This window comes from Nicotiana sylvestris, chromosome 1, assembly GCF_000393655.2.
Source record: "Nicotiana sylvestris chromosome 1, ASM39365v2, whole genome shotgun sequence".
Lineage (NCBI taxonomy): Eukaryota > Viridiplantae > Streptophyta > Magnoliopsida > Solanales > Solanaceae > Nicotiana > Nicotiana sylvestris.
The window spans coordinates 145785370-145806868 of NC_091057.1; the positions used below are offsets into that span (position 1 = coordinate 145785370).

The 21499-nt window shown below is 39.2% G+C and overlaps 2 protein-coding genes and 1 long non-coding RNA gene across 3 annotated transcripts; 2 read left to right on the forward strand and 1 right to left on the reverse strand.

Annotated features, from left to right (window-relative positions):
• Positions 1-309: 309 nt before the first annotated feature.
• On the reverse strand, positions 310-861 carry LOC138875776 (uncharacterized). Its single transcript, XM_070154644.1, has one exon. The coding sequence runs from the start codon at positions 859-861 to the stop codon at positions 310-312; it is 552 nt and encodes a 183-aa protein (XP_070010745.1).
• An 18403-nt stretch (positions 862-19264) lies between these two features.
• LOC138880438 (uncharacterized) lies at positions 19265-20243 on the forward strand. Its single transcript, XM_070160585.1, has 2 exons — positions 19265-19967; positions 20051-20243. The coding sequence occupies exons 1-2, from the start codon at positions 19275-19277 to the stop codon at positions 20222-20224; spliced, it is 867 nt and encodes a 288-aa protein (XP_070016686.1). The 5' UTR covers positions 19265-19274; the 3' UTR covers positions 20225-20243.
• A 103-nt stretch (positions 20244-20346) lies between these two features.
• On the forward strand, positions 20347-20795 carry LOC138880440 (uncharacterized). The gene is made up of 2 exons (XR_011403087.1): positions 20347-20390; positions 20691-20795. It is a non-coding gene; the product is annotated as an uncharacterized lncRNA (long non-coding RNA).
• Positions 20796-21499: the final 704 nt, after the last annotated feature.

The following is a 21499-nucleotide window of genomic DNA, read 5'->3' on the forward strand; positions in this document are numbered from 1 at the left end:
ACTCATATACGAGCTCTCTAACACATAAGTCAATATCCGGTTGACTTTTCTAACTTAAGCTTCCTCAAAAGAGACTAAGTATTTCAAACCTTACCAAATCCTTTCCGAACCCGAGCCAACCAACCCGATCACATATAGAACCGATAAACAAAGCAATAAGAAGTAGAAATAGGGAAACGGAGCGGTAACTCATGAGATGACTGGCCGGGTAGTCACAACTCTAGCAACAATGTAGATAAAACGTTTATTAATCATAATAACAACCGAGTTATTAGCAAAGTAAACATTATAACCAGCATCCATTATTTTCTAAACCAAAATAAAATTCCTTCTAATAGAAAGTACATAGAGAACATCTTTTAAAACTAAAATTCTATCACTACTAAACGAAACTCTAATATCTCCTAAAGCTAAAGCGGGTGTTGGCTCGCCATTGGCTTGAAAAACGCAAACTTCATTCTCACTTAGCCACCGCATTTCCTGAAACCCCTGCAAAGTAGTGCAGATGTGATTAGTGGCTCCCGAATCTACACACCAAAGCATGGTAGAAACAGCCTCTAAACAAGTTTCAACGACATTTAAATTTGAATTATCTTGCTTATTCATTTTTGCTAGATAGGTAGAGCATTGCTTCTTGTGATGCCCATGTTGCTTGCAATGATAGCACTTGTCGTTGGGCTTTTTCACATCAGTTGCACCACCAGGTGCCAGAACCTTTTGAGCCTTCTTCTTTTTCTTATTGCCTTTTGACTTAGAAACCGAAGCTTTCTCAACATTGAGTGCCACAACTGGAGCTTGTTGTTTGATAATAGATTCTACCGTTTGCAGCTCATTCAACAATTTCGCTAGTGACAAATCCATTTTGTTCATATTATAGTTCAATCGAAACTATTGAAAACTGTCAGGCAGAGTCTGCAGGACCATATCAACTTGAGACTCCTTATCAATCACAGCTCCAAGGATCTCCAGTTCATTCAGAAGACTCATCATCTTCAGAACATGGTCCCTGACCGATGATCCTTCAGCCATTTTGGTGTTCAAAATGGCTTTCATGGTTGTATGCTTAGCTGCACAATTTTGCTCACCGAACATCTCTTTGAGATTTTCGAGCATATCATAAGCAGACCCCATAGACTGACGTTGATGTTGCAAAACATTCGTCATAGAGGCAAGAATGTAACATCGCGCCATCTCATCAGCCTTAACCCATTTGTCATAGGCATTAACCGGATCATCAGTAGCATTTTCAGGTTTTTCTGGGCACTCCTCAGTGATTACAAATTTGTAACCTTCAGCAGTTAGGACAATATCAAGGTTTCTTTTTCCAGTCAACATAATTCGGTCCTTCTAACTTGTTTTGGTTCAAAATTGAGGTAAGTGGGTTGAATGAAGACATGGTTAATCTGAGAGATATTCACATTAAATAGATCATTAGTTATGTATTTAGAATAATTAAATTCAAACAGCACATTACACATATAACCATGCTCATTGAACAGCTAAATTCGTTAGGGAAACTTAACTATTCATGCAAAATATATGAGTTATATAAGATATTAACCCCATAAATTTAAACAGGACCAACTCACATAGAGAGTAAACTTTTAATTTAAGATAGGTAAATATCACTTTTATAAACTCTAGTTTCATTCAATCAACATGTAACTCAGTTGGAGAGTTAATACAAGTAATCAAATAACTAGAGGCAAAAACTATAGTAATCATCTATAATTAATTTATCCGATGAGGAAAAAGACCTATGTCAGCATATAAATTCATTATATTACTGTAAAATATGATTGGAAACAATGGGAATTGAACCCTAACATCACAGATTTCTTTTAAAAAAATTTATTAATTTTTTTTCAGAAATAGAAAAATGTCCCAAAACTCATCTAAACGACCCCGAAGGCCCAAAAACTGGCATAGCCCATGACTATTGCTCATTGGGGACATTTTCGATGAACCTACCAAATTTGAGGTCAATCGGAGTTCGATAGAATTTCAGAATTCTAAAATTTCTAGAATTTTGTTTTTGGCATTTTAAGGGTTTTTAATTATTTTGACTTGTTTAAATCACATAATATACTGATGTATGTTAACACATGATTTTAGAACTCAAAATAATTTTTTTATTTAATAAAAATGTGTTTAAACAGAATTGTAAAAACAGTATGTTTTTCACTAGACAAAAACACCACTGTTCATAATTCTGTATATTAATCCAAAATTACAGAACTAATATCATACAAAACAGTCAAGTTTTTATTAATATAACACTGATTATAGACAGAGCGCAACTAAAACAGATTAATGGTATTAGTTCACTGTTTATGCATATATATATATTAACCCATAATTACAGAATTAATAACATTCAAAAAAACAGTCACGTTTTTATCAAAAAAAAATTGCTATTCAGCAAAAACATAATTTAAACAAACTGTTATTTAAATATAACACCACTGCGGAAGCAAGCATACAATCCAAGCATCAAATACATGTAAACTAGACAACACAATAATAACGAGATTAGAAGCACTAACCTCTTGAAGTAGTTGCATAAATCCTCCAAACAACAAAAATCCAGGGTTGCAGTCTTCTGCTATTTGCCTAGTAAAATCTTGGACGATTTTGCTTTTGAGTGCGCAAGAACAATACAACTAAGAGGTCAATTAGTAGGTGAAACTAGTCTTTCTTTAATAGACCCGAAATTAAGCCACAATAGGGGCTCAAAAACGTGTAGGATTCTGCAAGTAGAATCCTACTCTAACTCAAAAGGATAACTTTTCTCTCAAGCTACTTTTTACCCAAGTCTGTCCAGGTTTTTACTAGGTATAGCAGGGACCACAGAAATAATAAAAGGCTACTAATTATAGTATTAATTCAAAATTAGCATGAATTAATTCATAATATAATTAATTGCAATTTATTTCACTAAAAACCGCAGTTGAACTCCTCAATATGAATTTCAAAAATTCATTAACACTTATTTTAACTCCCCATGTTAAGATTTTAAATACCAGTTAATTAAATTAAATCACTGAAAATTTAATTCAATTAACTAATTAAATCCTTTATAATTCCGCTTAAACTATTTCATGTGACGAATACAAAATCCACCAACCAGGTTTTCACATGTAACTTATAAGCTTACATAAAGGGGTATCATCAAACCCAAAACCGAGTCATGGATTCTATGAACTAATTATTATTCACAAATGTTATTCATTATTTTCCAATCTATTAGGCATACACTAACTCTAAATAGAGTCGTACCTTTTGATAAATCAAAACAATAAACAAATTACATTGATCATAATAATTTGTCACGACCCAAACCCGGACCCGATCGCGATGGCATCTCTCGTGAAGACAAGGCCAGCTGACACTTCCCATTTTCCAATTTTTAACAGTTAAGCATTTAAGAACAGTCTAAACATGATTAATGATACGAAGTAGCAGATAACATCAATAAAATGCGGAAGTACAACCCAACACAACCCTAATCGGGGTGTCACTAGTCATGAGCATCTATAAGTCATAATATAAGTCTGCTAAGTCTATAAGCTAGTACAAATGTTTGAAAAGAGATAGAAATGACAAAGGAGGAGAGACACGGGACTGCGGACGTCAAACAACTACCTCGTGGACTCCGATATCTATCGGGAGCTCTCAACTTGCATTGGCAGGATCAACAATGCCTGAATCTGCACACAGGGGTGCAGGGAGTAAAGTGAGTACTCCAACTCAGTGAGTAACAAATGTAAATAAAGACTGCAAGCAAGAAATCATGTAAGGCACAAAGCATTCTATAATGAAGCAGTAAAACCATTTAAGATCAGTAAATCAGTGAAAGATAGGTAAAATCCTTTAACTCAAATGTAGTTTCATGAAAAGCCTTTTTCAATAATTAAGCAAGTAATTGACAGTCAATTATGAAAAGTAAACACATAAAGGCTCACCCATCGGGCACAATATCAACAAATCCGCCCCTCGGGCAACATCTCAGACAGTACCAGCCCCTCGGGCAATCACATAGAACAATACTAGCCCGTCGGGCTCAATCTCACATCACAATGGGTACCCGCGCTCACTGGGGGTGAGCAGACTCCTAGAGGGGCCCCTTACGGCCCAAGCACAATAACAAGCCATCTCGTGGCATCAAAACTAGGCCTTCAGCCTCATATTAATCAAGCCACCTCGTGGCATACATATCTCAGGCTCTCGACCTCAAATCAGTATCAGTGTTTCCTCACAACACAGGCCCTCGGCCTTACTCAGTTAAAAATCCTCACAAGCCCCTCGGGCAGTAGTAAAATAGTGTTTCTCAGCCCAAACATCATTTAAAATATCATTTAAGTCATAAAACTGAGTAAACATGGCTGAGTAGTAAAACAGTGGAAAATAATATGACTGAGTTCAAGTATAAAGTCAAAATAGTAAGGAAATATCAATAAAAATCCCTGAAGGGTTTAAATAGTTGGCACAAGGCACAAATATGGCATTCAACCCAAATCATGATAATAGCAAATAGATTTCAGTAAAATACGTGATAAAATAGTTATTCGGGACGGACAAAGTCACACTCCCAAACAGTGCACGACGCCACGCTCGTCATCCAGCGTGTGTGTCACTTCAACATAGCACTACGATGTGCAATCCGAGGTTTCGAACCCTCAGAACATCATTTACAATCATTACTCACCTCGAACTGGCTAAATCACTAGCTCGCTATGCCTTTTCCCCTCGAATCGGCCTCCACATGCATCGAATCTATCCAAAATTAGAACCAGGACGTCAAAATATACTAAGGGAACGAAGTCCAAGCAAAAATAATCAAAATACTACACAAAATTCGAAATTACCAAAACCTGACCCCCGGGCCCACGTCTCGGAATTCAATAATTTTTACATTAATAGATTCCTTATCTCCCTACGAGTTCATGCATATCAAAAGTTCAGAAATCCGACCTCAAATGGTCCACCAAATCCTCAACCAAAGGCCTAAGTTCTCAAGCCATAGTTTCGCCAATTTTCACCCTTAATTTCCACGATTTCTAGCTCTAATCCATGAAATAATAGCATAGGAACGAGTTTTAGGTCCAAATTCCTTACCTCAATGAAGTTCCCTTGAAATCCCTCTTTCAAATCATCCGAAAAGCTCCCAAGCCGAGATAAAAATGGTGAAATTAGCTCAAAATTCGCGAAGGCCACAATTTATACTTTTTGCCTAGTCATTTTCACATCTGCGGCAAAATTACCGCTTCTGCGGTACCGCATATGCGGTTCTTCTCCCGCTTATGCGGAAATCACTTAATGGGCCAAATCCGCATCTGCGGTCAACTCTCCGCACATGTGACTCCGCAGGTGCGATCAAACTACCACATCTGCGGTACATGACACTTCCTCCCAAATCCGCTTCTGCGGCTCCCTTTCCGCACGTGCAGCGCCGCACCTGCGGTCCCCAAACCACAGGTGCAAAAACACCAGAAGCAGCAATTTCAGCAGCTGCAATAACATCTCAACTTCTCCATTAACCACCCGAAATCACCCCGAGGCTCCCGGGACCTCAACCAAAAGCACAAACATATTCCAATACCTTATTCAAACTTGTTACAATCACCAAAACACATCAAACAACATTAAATCACCCAAAACACATCGGATTCAAGCCAAACTTTCTAAAATCTTCCAAATTACGCTTTCGATCAAAAAACTCAACCAAACCACGTCCGAATGACCTGAAATTTTGCACACACATCCCAAATGACACGACGGAACTACTGCAACTCTCGAAATTCCATTCCGACCCCTATATCAAAATCTCACCTATCAACCGGAAATCGCCAAAATATCAACTTCGCCAATTCAAGCCTAAATCTACTACGAACCTCCAAAATTCATTCTGATCATGCTCCTAAGCCACAAATCACCTCCCAAAGCTAGACGAACCATCGGAACTCACATCCGAGCCCTCTAACACATAAGTCAATATCCGGTTGACTTTTCCAACTTAAACTCACTCTAAAGAGACTAAGTGTCTCAAAACTAGCCAAATACTTTCTAGATTCAATCCGACCAACCTGATACCACAAAACACGGATAACGAAGCATAAAAAGCAGAAATGAAGGAAACAGAGCGGTAACTCATGCGACGACTAGTCAGGTCATCACATAAATATATCAAGATTTGGAGTATAATCTCATTTAATCAATTAGAAAAAATGTTTATATATTCAGTACAAAAACATCTTTTCTCTACTTGGTCCGTTAAATATATACTGAGTACACTAGTGTGACAACCCGGCTAGTCGTCTCATGAGTTACCGCCCCGTCTTCCCTTATTTTCGCTTCTTTATGCTTTGTTTATCCGTGTTATGTGGTATCAGGTTGGTCGGATCGAATCCAAAATGGTTTTGGTAAGGTTTGAGACACTTAGTCTCTAAAAGTAGCTTTAGAGTTAGAAAAGTCAACGAAGAGTTGACTTATTGGTAAACGACCTCGGAATGCGGACTTTTGGCTCGGATAGCTTTGTTAGGTGATTTGGGACTTAGGAGTGTGTCCGGAATATTTTTGCGATGTCCGATGTAGAATTAGGCTTGAATTGGCGAAAGTTAATTTTTGGCAATTTTCGGTCGGCAGTGGAAAATAGGCTATTAGCGTTGGAATTCCATTACGATAGTTGAAACAAGTTCGTAATGTCATTTTGGATATGTATGCAAAATTTCAAGTCAATCGGAGTTGTTTTCGATAGTTTCGGCGTCGTTGGTGGAATTTAGGAATTTCAAAGTTCATAGGCTTGAATTTGATGTGATTTTGGTGTTTTGATGTTGTTTTTAGTGTTTCGAAGGCTCGACTATGTTCGAATGATGTTGTGGGACATGTTGTATATTTGTTGAGATTTCCAAGGTGGATCTCGAAAGGTTAACAGATCAATTTAGACTAGAAGAAATGTTGTTGCATTATTTCATAGCAGCATGAATAGTAACTCAGGTGAACAGTTCTCGGGTGATTAGTAAAATGAGTGAGTAGTATTTAAATAAACCCTTCGCGACCATTAAACCCTTTTACACCCTTTTTTGAACGGGGAAAGAGCTTTGAGGCGATTTTAAAGAGAGAAAATCATTGTTCTTCATTGAGGTAATGGTTTTGGACCGTAAAACTCGATTATTTGTGATTAAGGAACAACATATCAGTGTTTAATTTATAAAAATCAGTAGAAAAAGGTGGAGTTAGGGCCTGAGATTATGAGACCTTCTAGGGATGATTTGAGGGGGTCAAACGAACTCTGATTTTCGAGTTCTTTATATGTACGGACTCGTGATATGATGAAGAACATTTTGGTATAAAGTTTGTCCAGTTCTGGGTTGCAGGCGGGGGGTCGAGTTTTAAATGATTTCGGGTTTTGTGCTTAAAATCGATATTTTTCCATTGGAATTCATTCGTTTAGCATAATTTGATGATAAAAATCTGAACTTGGTAGATTTGGAGCACTCAGAAGTTGGTTCGAGAGGCAAGCGTGTTGTAGTGTAGCTTTTCGGGCTTGTTCGAGGTGAGTAATGATATTAAATGGTGTTCTTAGGGTATGAAATCCCAGATTATACAATGTTTGGTTATGTTGAGGTGACGCACAAGCTAGATGACGAGCGTGGGGTCGTGTACCGTTGGAGATTGTAACTTAGTCCATCCCGAATGACTAGTTTTCTGTATATTTGGTAGCTAACTGTTTGATATTATTATACTTTGGGCTAAATGCCATATTTGAGTTTCGTGTTAACTGGTTGAACCCTTAGGGGACCGTTAATGATATTTTCCTCACTATTTGATTTCATACTTGTGCTCAGTCATGCCAGATCTTTCAATGTTTTCAAAACTCAGCTATGTTAATCTGTTTTAGAAACCTTAAATGACATTTAAAGATATTTTGAGCTAGGCTGCATATTTTTACTATTGCCCGAAGGGCTTATGAGATTCTGACTGAGTAAGGCCGATGGCCTATATTGTGAGGATATTTTTGGGTTGGGTTGCATGCCGCAACATTGATACACTAATTAAGATAATAAGGCTGAGGGCCTGAGATTGTACGTCGCAATGTGGCTTGATATTGATATGAGGCCGAGAGCCTGTTTATGATGTCACGAGATGACTTGATATTGCGCTTGGGTCTTAAGGGGCCCCTCCAGGAGTCTTCACACCCCTAGTGAGCGCGGGTACCCATTGTGACATGAGATATAGCCCGAGGGGCTGATTTGATGTTATTGTGCCCGAGGGGGCAATTCTTATGTGTTTACCATTCATAGTTGTTTTTCCTATCTATTGTTGACAGCTTAAAAAGGAATATGAGATTTCATCGTTAAATTGTGTTACTAATTTTGTTAAGCCTCTGATAGCTAAATGTTGTGTTTAACGTGATTTTATATCTTTCAGTCTTCATTTATTCTTATTACTCACTGAGTTGGAAGTACTCACTTTACTCCCTGCACCTCTGTGTGCAGATTCGGGCGCTACAGGTCCTGCTACTGAGCGTTGACAGTCCCAGCAGATCTTCGGAGGTTTACTAGGTAGCTTCTTGGTGATTCGCAGCCCAGTGCAACCTCCATCTATCTTATTTCTTTTTTGATTTAGTTATTTAGTAGTGGAGTAGACTTTCAGACTGGTAGTATTGTTTTAGATGCTCATGACTGGTGACACCCCGATGTCAGGCTGGTTGGCTTTTATTTCCACAAATTATACTGTTAAATGCTTATTTTGGGATTTTATTTCTGATTAAAGACTTAGTAGTTATTAATTTAATTGCTTAAAGTGAATTGGAAGTGAGTCGGCTGGCCTTGTCTTCACGAGAGGTGCCATCACGACCGGGTTGGGTTTAGGGTCGTGACAAGTTGGTATCAGAGCCTAGGTTACATAGGTCTCACGAATCATGAGTAGGTTTAGTAGAGTCTCGCGGATCGGTATAGAGACGTTTGTATTTATCCTCGAAAGGCTGCAGAACCTTTAGGAAAAATTCCATATTCTTGATATTCTTGTCATGCGAATTTGTTGATCCGAGAACTAAACTTTTGTTATTTTGTTCTCTCATATATGGTGAGGACACACACTACTGGTCAGGGACGACCACCAATACCACCAGCTGGAGCCACTAGAGGCCGAGGACGCGGTCGAGGCTGTGGTAAGGGCAGAGGTGCAGCCTACACAGCAGCTGGGGCAACACCTGTAGATCCACCAACTGCCCTAGTTCAGGATCAGGTCCCTACTATGGACGCTCCAGCAGCACCCGCTCAGGCACCAGCTGTGCCCATTGTGATTCTGGGTCTTCAAGAGACTTTGGCCCAGATATTAACCGTATGTACGAGTCTTGCTCAGGTGGTCACAGTTTTTACTGTCGCAACCACTTATTAGGCAGGGGGAGGCTCTCAGACTCCCGCCGCCCGCACACCCGATCTGGTGGTTCAGGGAGTGCAGACACCAGAGGCACATCTAGCCCAGCCGGTTGTAGTTGCTTAGGATTATGTAGTTCCTACTATGCTAGAGGACGAGCAACGTAGGTTAGAAAGGTTTGATAGACTTCAGCCTCCGACCTTCAGTGGTGCAGAGGGCGAGGATGCCCAAGGTTTCTTAGATAAGTGTTAGAGGATGCTTCATACAGTAGGTATTCTGGAGACCAGCGGGGTCGTTTTCACTACTTATTAATTTTCTGAAGTTGCCTTCACTTGGTGGGAGGCATTTGAGAGGCATAAGACTGTTGGTGCATCACCTCTTACCTGGTGGCAATTCTATGTTCTCTTTCTAGAGAAGTATGTGTCGTAGTCTCACAGGGAGCAGTTGCGTAGGGAGTTTGAGTGGTTGCGTCAGGGAGAGATGACTGATGCAGTACGAGATGAGGTTTTCTAAGTTAGCTCGTCATGCGAATTGGTTGGTCCCGACAGATAGAGAGAGGATTAGGAGGTTTGTTGATGGCCTCACTTATCAGCTTTGCATTCTTATGACTAGGGAGAGGGTGACTGGTGCTATGTTCAAGGAGGTTGTGGATATTGCCCGTGAAATTGAGTTTGTTCTTCGCCAAGAGCGATAGGAGAGGGAGGCCAAGAGGCATCGAGGATCTAGTAGTTATAGTGGTGCTCCATCGAGAGGTCAGTTTCAGCACGGCAGATGTCGTCCATTCAGGCAAGCTCAGTCAACTCGCCCAGGTTATCATGGGGCGTCGTCGGGTTGTGGTTATCATAGTTCTCAGCAGGGCCAGTCATCACTTAGTGCACTTCCAACTCAGAGTTTGTCCTGTGCTCCATCAGTTCAGGGCTCTTCTACGTCAGGTGCATCTGCTAGTCACTCTGGTGCGAGGGGTTCCCTTCAGTCCCCTTCTCCAGCACCTGGGACTTGTTATGAGTGTGGATAGATGGGTCATATGTGGAGGTAGTGCCCTTATTGTCTCGTGAATTCATCTCAATAGAGGGGTCAGTGATCGGCTTCAGCGCCAGTTGCTTCATCACCACCCACCCACCCAACTATGGGTAGAGGTCAGTCAACTAGGGGTTGCCCTAGAAGGGGAGGCCGATCAGGTGGCGGTCAGGTCCGTTTCAATGCACTTCCAACTAGACCCGATACTATTGCTTCTGATGCTGTCATTACAGGTACTTTTTCAGTTTGCCACAGAGATGCCTCTATATTATTTGATCCCGGTTCCACCTTTTCTTATGTGTCATCATACTTTGCTCGTTATTTGGGTACGCCCCGTGAGTCTCTAGTTTCTCCTATTCATGTATCTACCCAGGTGGGTGATACTGTTATTGTAGACCATATGTACCAGTCATATGTGGTGACTATTGGGGGTCTGGAGACCCGTGTAGATCTGTTATTATTGTGTATGGTGGATTTCGATGTGATTTTGGGCATGGATTGGTTATCTCTATGTTGTGCTATTTTGGACTATCATGTTAAGACAATCACATTGGCTATACTGGGGTGCCACAGATCGAGTGGCGAGGCTTGACTGATTATATTCCTAGTAGGGTAATCTCCTTCTTGAAGGCCCAGCGTATGGTTGGGAAGGGATGTCTTTCGTATCTATCCTATGTGAGGGATGTTGGAGCTGAGACTCCCAGTATTGATTATGTTCCAATTGTGAGGGATTTTCCCGATGTGTTCCCTGCAGACCTGCCAAGCATGCCACCGGACAGGAACATTGATTTTGGTATTGACCTGGTGCCGGGCACTCAGCCTATTTCTATTCTGTCGTACCGTATGGCACCAGCAGAGCTGAAGGAGTTAAAGGAGCAGCTTCAGGAACCCCTTGATAAAGGGTTCATTCGGTCTAGTATGCCGCTTTGGGGCGCGCCGGTTCTATTTGTGAAGAAAACGGATGGCATTATGAGAATGTGCATTGATTATAGGCAATTGAATAAGATAACAGTTAAGAACAAGTACACTTTGCCTCACATTGATGGTTTATTCGACCAACTTCAGGGGGCGAGAGTGTTCTCCAAGATTGATCTTCATTCAGACTATTACCAGTTGAAGTTCAGGGACTCGAATATTCTCAAGACAGCTTTCAAGACCAGATATGGTCATTATGAGTTCTTGGTGATGTCTTTTGGGCTAACTAATGCCCCAGCAACGTTCATGCATTTGATGAACATCATGTTCCGGCCTTATCTTGACTCGTTTGTCATAGTCTTCATTGATGATATTATGGTATATTCACGTAGTCAGGAGGAGCACACGGAGCATTTGAGGGTTGTGTTGCTGAAATTGAGGGAGGAGAAGCTTTATGCAAAGTTCTCCAAGTGTGAGTTTTGGCTCGGTTCAATGGCATTCTTGGGACACGTGGTGTCTAGTGAGGGTATTCAAGTTGATCCAAAGAAGATAAAGACGGTTCAGAGTTGGCCCAGACCGTCCTCAGCCACAAAGATTCACACCTTTCTTGGTTTGGCGGGTTATTATTGCCGGTTTATTAAGGGATTCTCATATATCACATCGCCCTTGACCAAGTTGACCAAGAAGGGTGCTTCATTTTTATGGTCGGACGAGTGTGAGGAGAGCTTTCAGAAGCTCAAGATAGCTTTGACCACAACTTCAGTGTTAGTTTTGCCGTCAACTTTAGGTTCATATACCGTGTATTGTGATGCTTCGAGGATCGGTATTGGTTGTGTTTTGATGTAGGAGGGTAGAGTTATTGCTTATGCTTCTCGTCAGTTGGCCCCAAAGAAGAACTACCCTGTTCATGATTTGGAGTTGGATGCCATAGTTCACGCGTTAAAGATTTGGAGGCTTTACTTGTATGGTGTGTCTTGTGAGGTGTTTACTGATCATCGCAGCCTCCAGTACTTGTTCAAACAGAAGAATCTCAATTTGAGGTAGCGGAGGTAGTTGGAGTTGCTTAAGAATTATGATATCATTATATTGTACCATCCGGGGAAGGCCAATATGGTGGCCGACGCTCTGAGCCGAAAGGCGGTGAGTATAGAGAGTCTGGCATATATTCCAGTTTGGGAGAGATCTCTTGTAGTTGATGTTCAGGCCTTGGCCAATCGGTTCGTGAGGTTGGATATTTCGGAACCCAGTTGGGTGTTGGCTTGTGTGGTTTCTTGGTTTTCCTTATATGATCGTATCAGGGAGCGCCAGTATGATGATCCTCATTTTCTTGTCCTTATTTACAGAGTTCAACACGATGATGTCAGAGATGTGACCATTGGCAACGATGGGATGCTAAGGATGCAGGGCCGGATTTGTGTGCCCCATGTAGATGGGCTTCGGGAGTTGATTCTGGATGAGGCCCATAGCTCGCGGTATTCCATTCATCCGGGTGCCACGAAGATGTATTTGTATTTGAGGCAGCACTATTGGTAGAGAAGAATGAAGAAAGATATTGTGGAATTTGTAGCTCGGTGTCTCAATTGTCAGCAGGTGAAATACTAGCATCAGAGACCGGGTGGCTTACTTCAACGGATAGATATTCTAGAGTAGAAGTGGTATAGGATCACTATGGACTTTGTAGTTGGACTTCCACGGACTTTGAGAGTTCTATGCTATTTGGGTGATTGTGGATCGGTTAACTAAGTCCGCGCACTTCATTCCTGTGTGTACTACCTATTCTTTAGAGCAATTGGCATAGATCTATATTCGGGAGATTGTTCGGTTGCATGGTGTCCCAGTGTCCATCATTTCAGATAGAGGCACTCAGTTCACTTCGTAGTTTTGGAGGTCTGACAGCGAGAGTTGGGCACTCAGGTTGAGTTGAGCACAACTTTTCACCCTCAGACGGACGAGCAGTTCGAGCACACTATTCAGGTATTGGAGGACATGTTGTATGCTTGTGTCATTGATTTCGGAGGGTCATGGGATCAATTTCTACCGCTTGTAGAGTTTGCTTACAACAACAGCTACCAGTCGAATATTTAGATGGTTCCATATGAAGCTTTGTATGAGAGACGGTGTAGATCTCCAGTTGGTTAGTTTGAGCCCGGTGAGGCTAGGCTATTGGGTACAGACTTGGTGCAGGATGCTTTAGACAAGGTGAAGGTGATTTAGGAGAGGCTTCATACAGCGCAATCGAGACAAAAGAGTTATGCTAACAGGAAGGTTCGGGATGTGTCTTACATGGTTGGTGAGAAGGTTCTGTTGACGGTTTCACCCATGAAGGGTGTTATGAGATTTGGGAAGAAGGGTAAATTGAGTCCTCGGTTCGTTGGGCTTTTCGAGGTGCATAGGAGGATTATGGAGGTAGCTTATGAGCTTGCTTTGCCACCCAACTTGTCGAGTGTGCATTCGGTATTTCATGTTTCTATGCTCCGGAAGTATATTGAGGATCCATATCATGTTCTAGATTTCAGCACGGTTCAGCTGGATGGTGACTTGACTTATGATGTGTAGCCAATAGCTATTTTGGAGCGTCAAGTTCGAAAGTTGAGGTCAAAGGATATAGTTTCAGTGAAAGTGCAGTAGAGAGGTCGGCCCGGGGAGGAGGCTGCCTGGGAGACCGAGCGAGAGATGCGGAGCAGATATCCTCACCTGTTTGAGGCTTTAGGTATGGTTCTTGACTCATTCGGGGAGGAACGTTTGTTTAAGATGGGGAGGATGTGACGACCCGACCAGTAGTCTCATGAGTTATCGCTCCGTTTTTTCCTATTTCCGCTTCTTTATGCTTTATTTATCCGTGTTATGTGGTATTGGGTTGGTCGGATCGAATCCGTAATGGTTTTGGTAAGGTTTGAGTCACTTAGTCTCTAAAAGTAGCTTTAGAATTAGAAAAGTCAACCAAAAGTTGACTTATTGGTAAACGACCTCGGAATGCGGATTTTTTTGGCTCGGATAACTTCTTTAGGTGATTTGGGACTTAAGAGTATGTCCGAAATATTTTTGTGATGTCCGGTGTAGAATTAGGCTTGAATTGACGAAAGTTAGTTTTTGGCGATTTTCGGTCGGCAGTGGAAAATAGTCTATCAGGGTCGGAATGGAATTCTGACAGTTGGAACAGGTTTGTAATGTCATTTTGGATATGTCTGCAAAATTTCAGGTCAATCGGAGTTGTTTTGGATAGTTTCAACATCGTTGGTGGAATTTAGGAATTTCAAAATTCGTAGGCTTGAATTTGATGTGATTTTGGTGTTTTGATGTTGTTTTTGGTGTTTCGAAGGCTCTACTAAGTTTGAATGATGTTATGGGACGTATTGGTATATTTGTTGAAATTTTCAAGGGCCTCTGATAGATCTCGAAAGTTTAACAGATCAATTTAGACTAGAAGAAAAGTTGCTGCATTTTTTCACATCAGCATGAACAGTAACTCGAGTGAACAGTACTCTGGTGAACAGTAACGCGTGAGCAGTATTTAAATAAACCCTTCGCGACCATTAAACCCTTTTACACCATTTTTTGAACGGGGAAAGAGCTTTGAGGCGATTTTGAAGAGTGGAAATCATTGTTTTTCATTGAGGTAAGGATTTTGGACCCTAAAACTCGATTATTTGTGATTAAGGAACAAAATATCAGTGTTTAATTCATGAAAATCAGTAGAAAAAGGTGGAGTTAGGGCCTGAGATTATGAGACCTTCTAGGGATGATTTGAGAGGGGCAAACGAACTCCGATTTTCGAGTTCTTTATATGTACGGACTCGTGAGATGATGAAGAAAATTTTGGTATAAAGTTTGTCCAGTTCCGGGATGTGGGCCCGGAGGGGGGGTTGACTGATTTCGGATTTTGTGCTTAAAATCGATATTTTTCCATTGGAATTCATTCGTTTAGCATAATTTGATGATAAAAAAGTGAACTTGGTAGATTTGGGGCACTCAGAAGTTGGTTCGAGAGGCAAGCGTGTTGTAGAGTAGCTTTCGGGCTAGTTCGAGGTGAGTAATGATTATAAATGATGTTCTGAGGGTATGAAACCCCGGATTATACAATGTTCAGCTATGTTGAGGTGACACACACGCTAGATGACGAGCGTGTGGTCGTACACCGTTGGGGATTGTGACTTTGTCCATCCTGAATGACTATTTTTCTGTATATTTGGTAGCTAATTATTTGATATTATTATACTTTGGGCTAAATGCCATATTTGGGCTTTGTGCCAACTGGTTGAACCCTTAGGGGATCGTTAATGATATTTTCCTCACTGTTTGATTTCATACTGTGCTCAGTCATGCCAGATCTTTCAATGTTTTCAAAACTCAGTTATGTTAATCTGTTTTAGAAACCTTAAATGTTGTTTTAAAGATATTTTGAGCTGGGTTGCATATTTTTACTATTGCCCGAAGGGCTTATGAGATTGTGACTGAGTAAGGCCGAGGGCCTGTATTGTGAGGATACTTTTGGGCCGGCCTGCACGCTGCAGTAGTAATACACTAATTATGATAATGAGGCCGAGAGCCTGAGATTGTACGCCATAAGGTGGCTTGATATTGATATGAGGCCGAGAGCCTGTTTATGATGCCACGAGATGGCTTGATATTGCGCTTTGGCCGTAAGGGGTCCCTCCAGGAGTCTGCACATCCCCAATTAGAGCGGGTACCCATTGTGACATGAGATATAGCCCGAGGGGCCAGTATTGTTCTGTGATATTGTCCGAGGGGCTGATTTGATGTTATTGTGCCCGAGGGGCAGTTCTTATGTGTTTACCATTCCTAGTTATTTTTCCTATCTATTGTTGACTGCTTAAAAAGGTGTTTTATGAGATTTTTTCATTAAATTGTGTTACTGATTTTGTTATACTTCTGATAGCTAAATGTTGTGTTTAACGTGATTTTATATCGTTTAGTCTTCATTTATTCTTATTACTCACTAAGTTGGAAGTACTCACTTTACTCCCTGCATCTCTATGTACAGATTCGGGCGCTACAGGTCCTGCTACTGAGGGTTGACAGTCCCAGCGGATCTTCGGAGGTTTACTAGGTAGCTGCTTGGTGATTCGCAACCCAGTGCAACCTCCCTCTATCTTATTTCTTTTCTGATTCAGTTATTTAGTAGCGGAGTAGACTTTCAAACTGGTAGTATTATTTTAGATGCTCATGGCTGGTGACACCCTGATGTCGGGCTGTGTTGGCTTTTTCCGCAAATTATACTGTTAAATGCTTATTTTGGGATTTTATTTCTAATTAAAGACTTAGTAGTTATTATTTTAATTGCTTAAAGTGAATTGGAAGTGAGACGGCTGGCCTTGCCTTCACGAGAGGTGTCATTACGACCGGGTTGGGTTTAGGGTCGTGACAACTAGCACAAGAAGTTAGAGTAAAACTACTCCCATAATCAAGACAAATTATATGATAATCTTGTGCTACAATCATCAAGATATTTTGGGGAGAAATTAAAAAATAGCCAGATTTACAAATGGTCGTTCAAAAATAACCCAATTTCAAAAGTAATCGAAATTTAGCCACTTTTCATGTAAAGATGAATCTGAGCAAAAACACTGTTCAAAATTCAGAAAATATGCCAGTATATTATACTGAAGTTCCAGCATAAGTGTGCTTGAACTCCAGCATGTTATACTGGAGTTCCAAGATAAGTATGCTGGAACTCCAGCATAATATGATGGAGTTCCAACATAAGTACACTAGAACTCCAGTATAATATACTGGAGTTTCAGCAAGTATAATTGTCTAGTATAATATACTGGAGTTTGGAGAACCGGTGCTCCAATCTCCAGTATATTATACTGGAATTAGCAAAGTATACTGGTCCAGCATAATATGCTAGAGTTCATACACAGGTGCACCGAACTCCAGTATATTATGCTGGACCGGTCTCTGTTGCAGCAAAATAGTGGCTATTTTTCATTGACTTCGTAAATGCTGACTATTTTTGAATGACCAGTCCGAAAACTGGCTATACCGTGTTATTTTTACGATATTTTGTCCAACAATATTTGTGAACATAGTTTATTAATTATGAGAACCAACAATTTAATCTTCTGTGCATGAGTTAAGACTCCATACACTAAATTGTCTATTACATAACTAAAATGATACACATGTAACAAATGATCTATTTAAAATAACACTTTATTGAATTGAATAAATTAAATAAATAATTATTTCATAAAGAATAAAATATAATACTATATCTAAATAGCATGTTTAATAGTATATCCCAACAATATCTACCATCTATCACCATAATATTATTATGTCACAACGAAAATTGAAGAAGTTGCGATGCTTTCTAGCTCGTTTGTTGTGTGAGTCTCATCCAGTCTAAGCACCCTTTGTTGGCGACTCAAAATTTCGACAACCAGCAAAAGAAATTAAATGAGTGTTATTTGCAGTGAATGATATACAAATGCAATTTTAATTCTTGAAAGGCATTTGACATAGTGAAATTATACGGTGGCATAGATACCCATTATTGGCCTTGATTCTTGAGTTAGTTGGTTGTTATTTGGAGCATAAGAATAGTTTGCGCTTCCAATAGTATTTGAGTTTAATAGATTACAAAGAAACCAAAATTCATTTTTTTTTTCATGATCAAAATTAAACATAAAAAGATTCAAAATTGCACTTATGCCGAAGTTGGAAAAAATGCAGACCACACTCGAGCGGTGCATCCGTGCATCACATAACAACACGCACATTAGAATTTTAGAGCAAAATCTAGAGGCTGAATCTTTACAATTATGGGTGCTAGAAGCCATGTTCGTGACTTATTATTTTGTTGTTGTTACTGTTTGTGTGAAAATGGCGTGTAGTAGCCACTAAATAAGGGTGTATTTAATTTTTATCCACTATTTAAAATGCTTATAAAAAATAGTCACTACTAAGGGGGAAAAGACACAATTACCCTTTCTCTATTTCTTGTATAATCCCAAAATCGACGAAAACCCTTATTTCATTCGTTCAGAGTTTTGCGCTTCTTCATCTTCCTCGTATGCAAACTGCAATCTCAGTTAAACTTCTGCTCCTTCATCTTCTCCGTCATCTTCTGTCAATCGCGACTGGTAATATATTTTTTTATGCATTTTCGTTTTTCTTTATTTGTAAGTTGGTTCAATGCCGTGTGAAGTATGTGTGAAATTTTAAAAATTAGCATTATATGTTGATTCAGTGTAGTATATTTTGTGTGATTCTGTTTTTGATAAATTTTTAGTGTGTAAAATTTGAAATGTGTTTGTGGTTGATTCAATATATTTGATTATGTAGGTATATTTCATAAAAATAGTCGTAGAAATTCATAAGCTTACTGATTATGAATTTTCAGTTAACTGTGTTCATTAAATGTAAAGAAGAAACGACATTAAATTTTGTAGTTGGAATTCAAAGTTAAGGACTGATTGTCCTTAACTTTTGCACATGAAACTTGAAGTTAAGGACTAAGTGTCCTTAACTTTGGATGTTGAAAGTATAAGTTAAGGACTGTATTTCCTTAACCTTTGCATTTACAATTTAAAGTTAAGGACTTATTGTCCTTAACTTTTGCACATGAAACTTGAAGTTAAGGACTAAGTGTCCTTAACTTTGGAAGTTGAAAGTATAAGTTAAGGACTGTATTTCTTTAACGTTTGCACTTAAAATTTAAAGTTAAGGATTGTATTTGCTTAACTTTTAAACTTGAAATTTTAAGTTAAGTCCTAATCTTTGTTTGTTTTTCCTTCTTTTCTAGTGTTATAATGGAAGGCGGTCATTTTTTTGATTTTGACGATTGGTGTAATTTTCTGGTATATTGGAAAGGAGATTTTCAATATAAGGAAACAATTAAAAGTTTTTTATCGAATAGCCAATGGAAGAAATTGAGGGAAAGTATTTTTGGCAACTTCTTCAGATTACAAAGTGTGAAGTTCTCGGGTAAACTTATGCACTGTGTATTGCTTTCTGAAATTGTTAGTAATGAACCTGATTCGATGACCTTCAAGGTATTTGACCGCGATATTAAGTTTACTCGTGATGCATTCCATATTATTACTGGTTTGAAGTCTTATTCGTCGCTTGACATGAAAGGTTTAAATGAGAAAGAGAATAGGCTTTTAAGAGTCTATTTCCCTGGAAAGGACAAAATTGAGTTGGCTGATTTGTATAGTTTTATTTCTAGTCGCCCACATGGTACAACTTCATCATTTGCTGGCAGTGATGATGATGCTTTGAAGTTGGCAACACTCTATTTTGTTGAGTCGGTTTTGATGGGCAAGAGGAAAAATAGGAATGTGTCGGAGCAAATAATGAAAATTGTTGACGATGATGCACTTTGCGCTTCCTTCAACTGGGGCTCTCTTGCTTATGAGACGCTATTAAAATCATTGAAGAGTTGCTTGAAATCAAATGAGAATGATGTTCAGAAGGAGAAAGAGAAAGAAAAAGATATTGATAGCTACACTTTAGTTGGCTTTCCTTTTGCGTTTTGTGTCTGGATTATGGAAGTACTTCCTATTTTCCAAGAGAAACAATTTGTGAACTTCAAAGAAGTTGGTTATCCTCGAATGTTATGTTATTCTGAAATGAAGTCTCCACAATTTGATGCTCTTTGTAGAAAATATTTCCATAATAAAAAAGTAAGTTAATGTAATTACTATCTCTTTTTTTGTTTATTTGTTTTAGTTATGTATACTTATGTTTAGTTTTTCTTATATAATAGGTGTTTAAGTTGATTGAGGTGTCACCCTTTATTCCCGTGGAAGAAGAAGATACAGAGCCTCTTTGTGTGGAGGAGCCAGTTTCACAAGATCAAGGCTCAAGGTCTTCTTCCACACAATTTGACGAAGGCGTACTTAAGGAAATTGTTAGAGTATGTGTTTCTGCCTTTGAATAGTATTAGTTTTTTATTTGATTATTTCTTGCTTACGAACACCTTTTTTTATATTATGTTTTTTGATTCAAAGATTATCAGAGAGTTTTAAGAAGGATTTGCAAGCAGAAGTTACCAGAGTTAATCAGAAAATTGTTGTATCAGAAAAAAGATTGAGAACGAAATCAAGGTAATTTCAGTTAGTCCAACTTTAGGATTTTGTGTCCTTAAATTTTGAACTTGGAATTGAAAGATAAGGACTTCTTGTCCTTAACTTTTGAACTTTGAAATGAAACTTAAGGACATCATGTCCTTAAGTTTTGAACTTGGAATTCAAAGTTAAGGACTTCTTGTCCTTAACTTTTGAACTTGGAGTTCAAACTTAAGGATTGCATTTCCTTAAGTTTTGAACTTTAAGTTCAAACTTAAGGACTGCATGTCCTTAAGTTTTAAACATGTCCTTCTCTTTGTAACTTAGTTGCTTTCTCAGGATTTAAAGAAAACTCTAGGATCAAAGCTTGATACTTTGATGAACATGTTTGGGAAAGCTGATCAGATGAACACAGATAGAGAATCTAGTGTTCCAATTAGAAAATATGGAGTTGATGATCATTGTCGTGCTACTGAGCGTACTGGCATATTCAACCAAGATGCAGGTGGTGTTGAACGTGATTATATGGATGTGCATGCAGAGGGTCAGTATGAAAGAGAATTTAGAGATGCACATCTAGATGATGAAACTGAAAATGTTACTGATATTGGGAAAAGTTAGTTATAGATTTTTATTTTTATTTTCGTTGAAATGTATATTCAATAGATTAATACATATAAACTATGCATGTGCATGCAGAAGTTTGTGGAGTGCCGGAGAAAATTTGTAGAGTTTGTGGATTGCAATCACAGGAGGATTTAACAAGTCCATTGGGGACAAGTGTCAGCGAGATTGTATGCAAATGCTTAGAAGGAACGTATGATCTCTCTACACCGCTGTCATACAAAGAAAAATTTGGAGTTCTAACTTGTGCCAGTCAAGGTTAGATAAATTTTTCATTATATATTGTATCTTTATTTCATTATATATTGTATCTTTTGAAGCAGCAAGCGAAGAAGCTGGAGTGCAGTATCAAGAGAAAACTGGACTACAATCTCAAGACATAGGCAGAAGTGAGATTGGTCTATAGATGCAACATGTGATGATGATGATGTAGCTGGAATGATCTTGGATATTGCAAATGGTTAGGCAGTGCTTTTTTAATTTTATATATGTTTGTTTTAATTAAAGATTATTAACATGTTAGC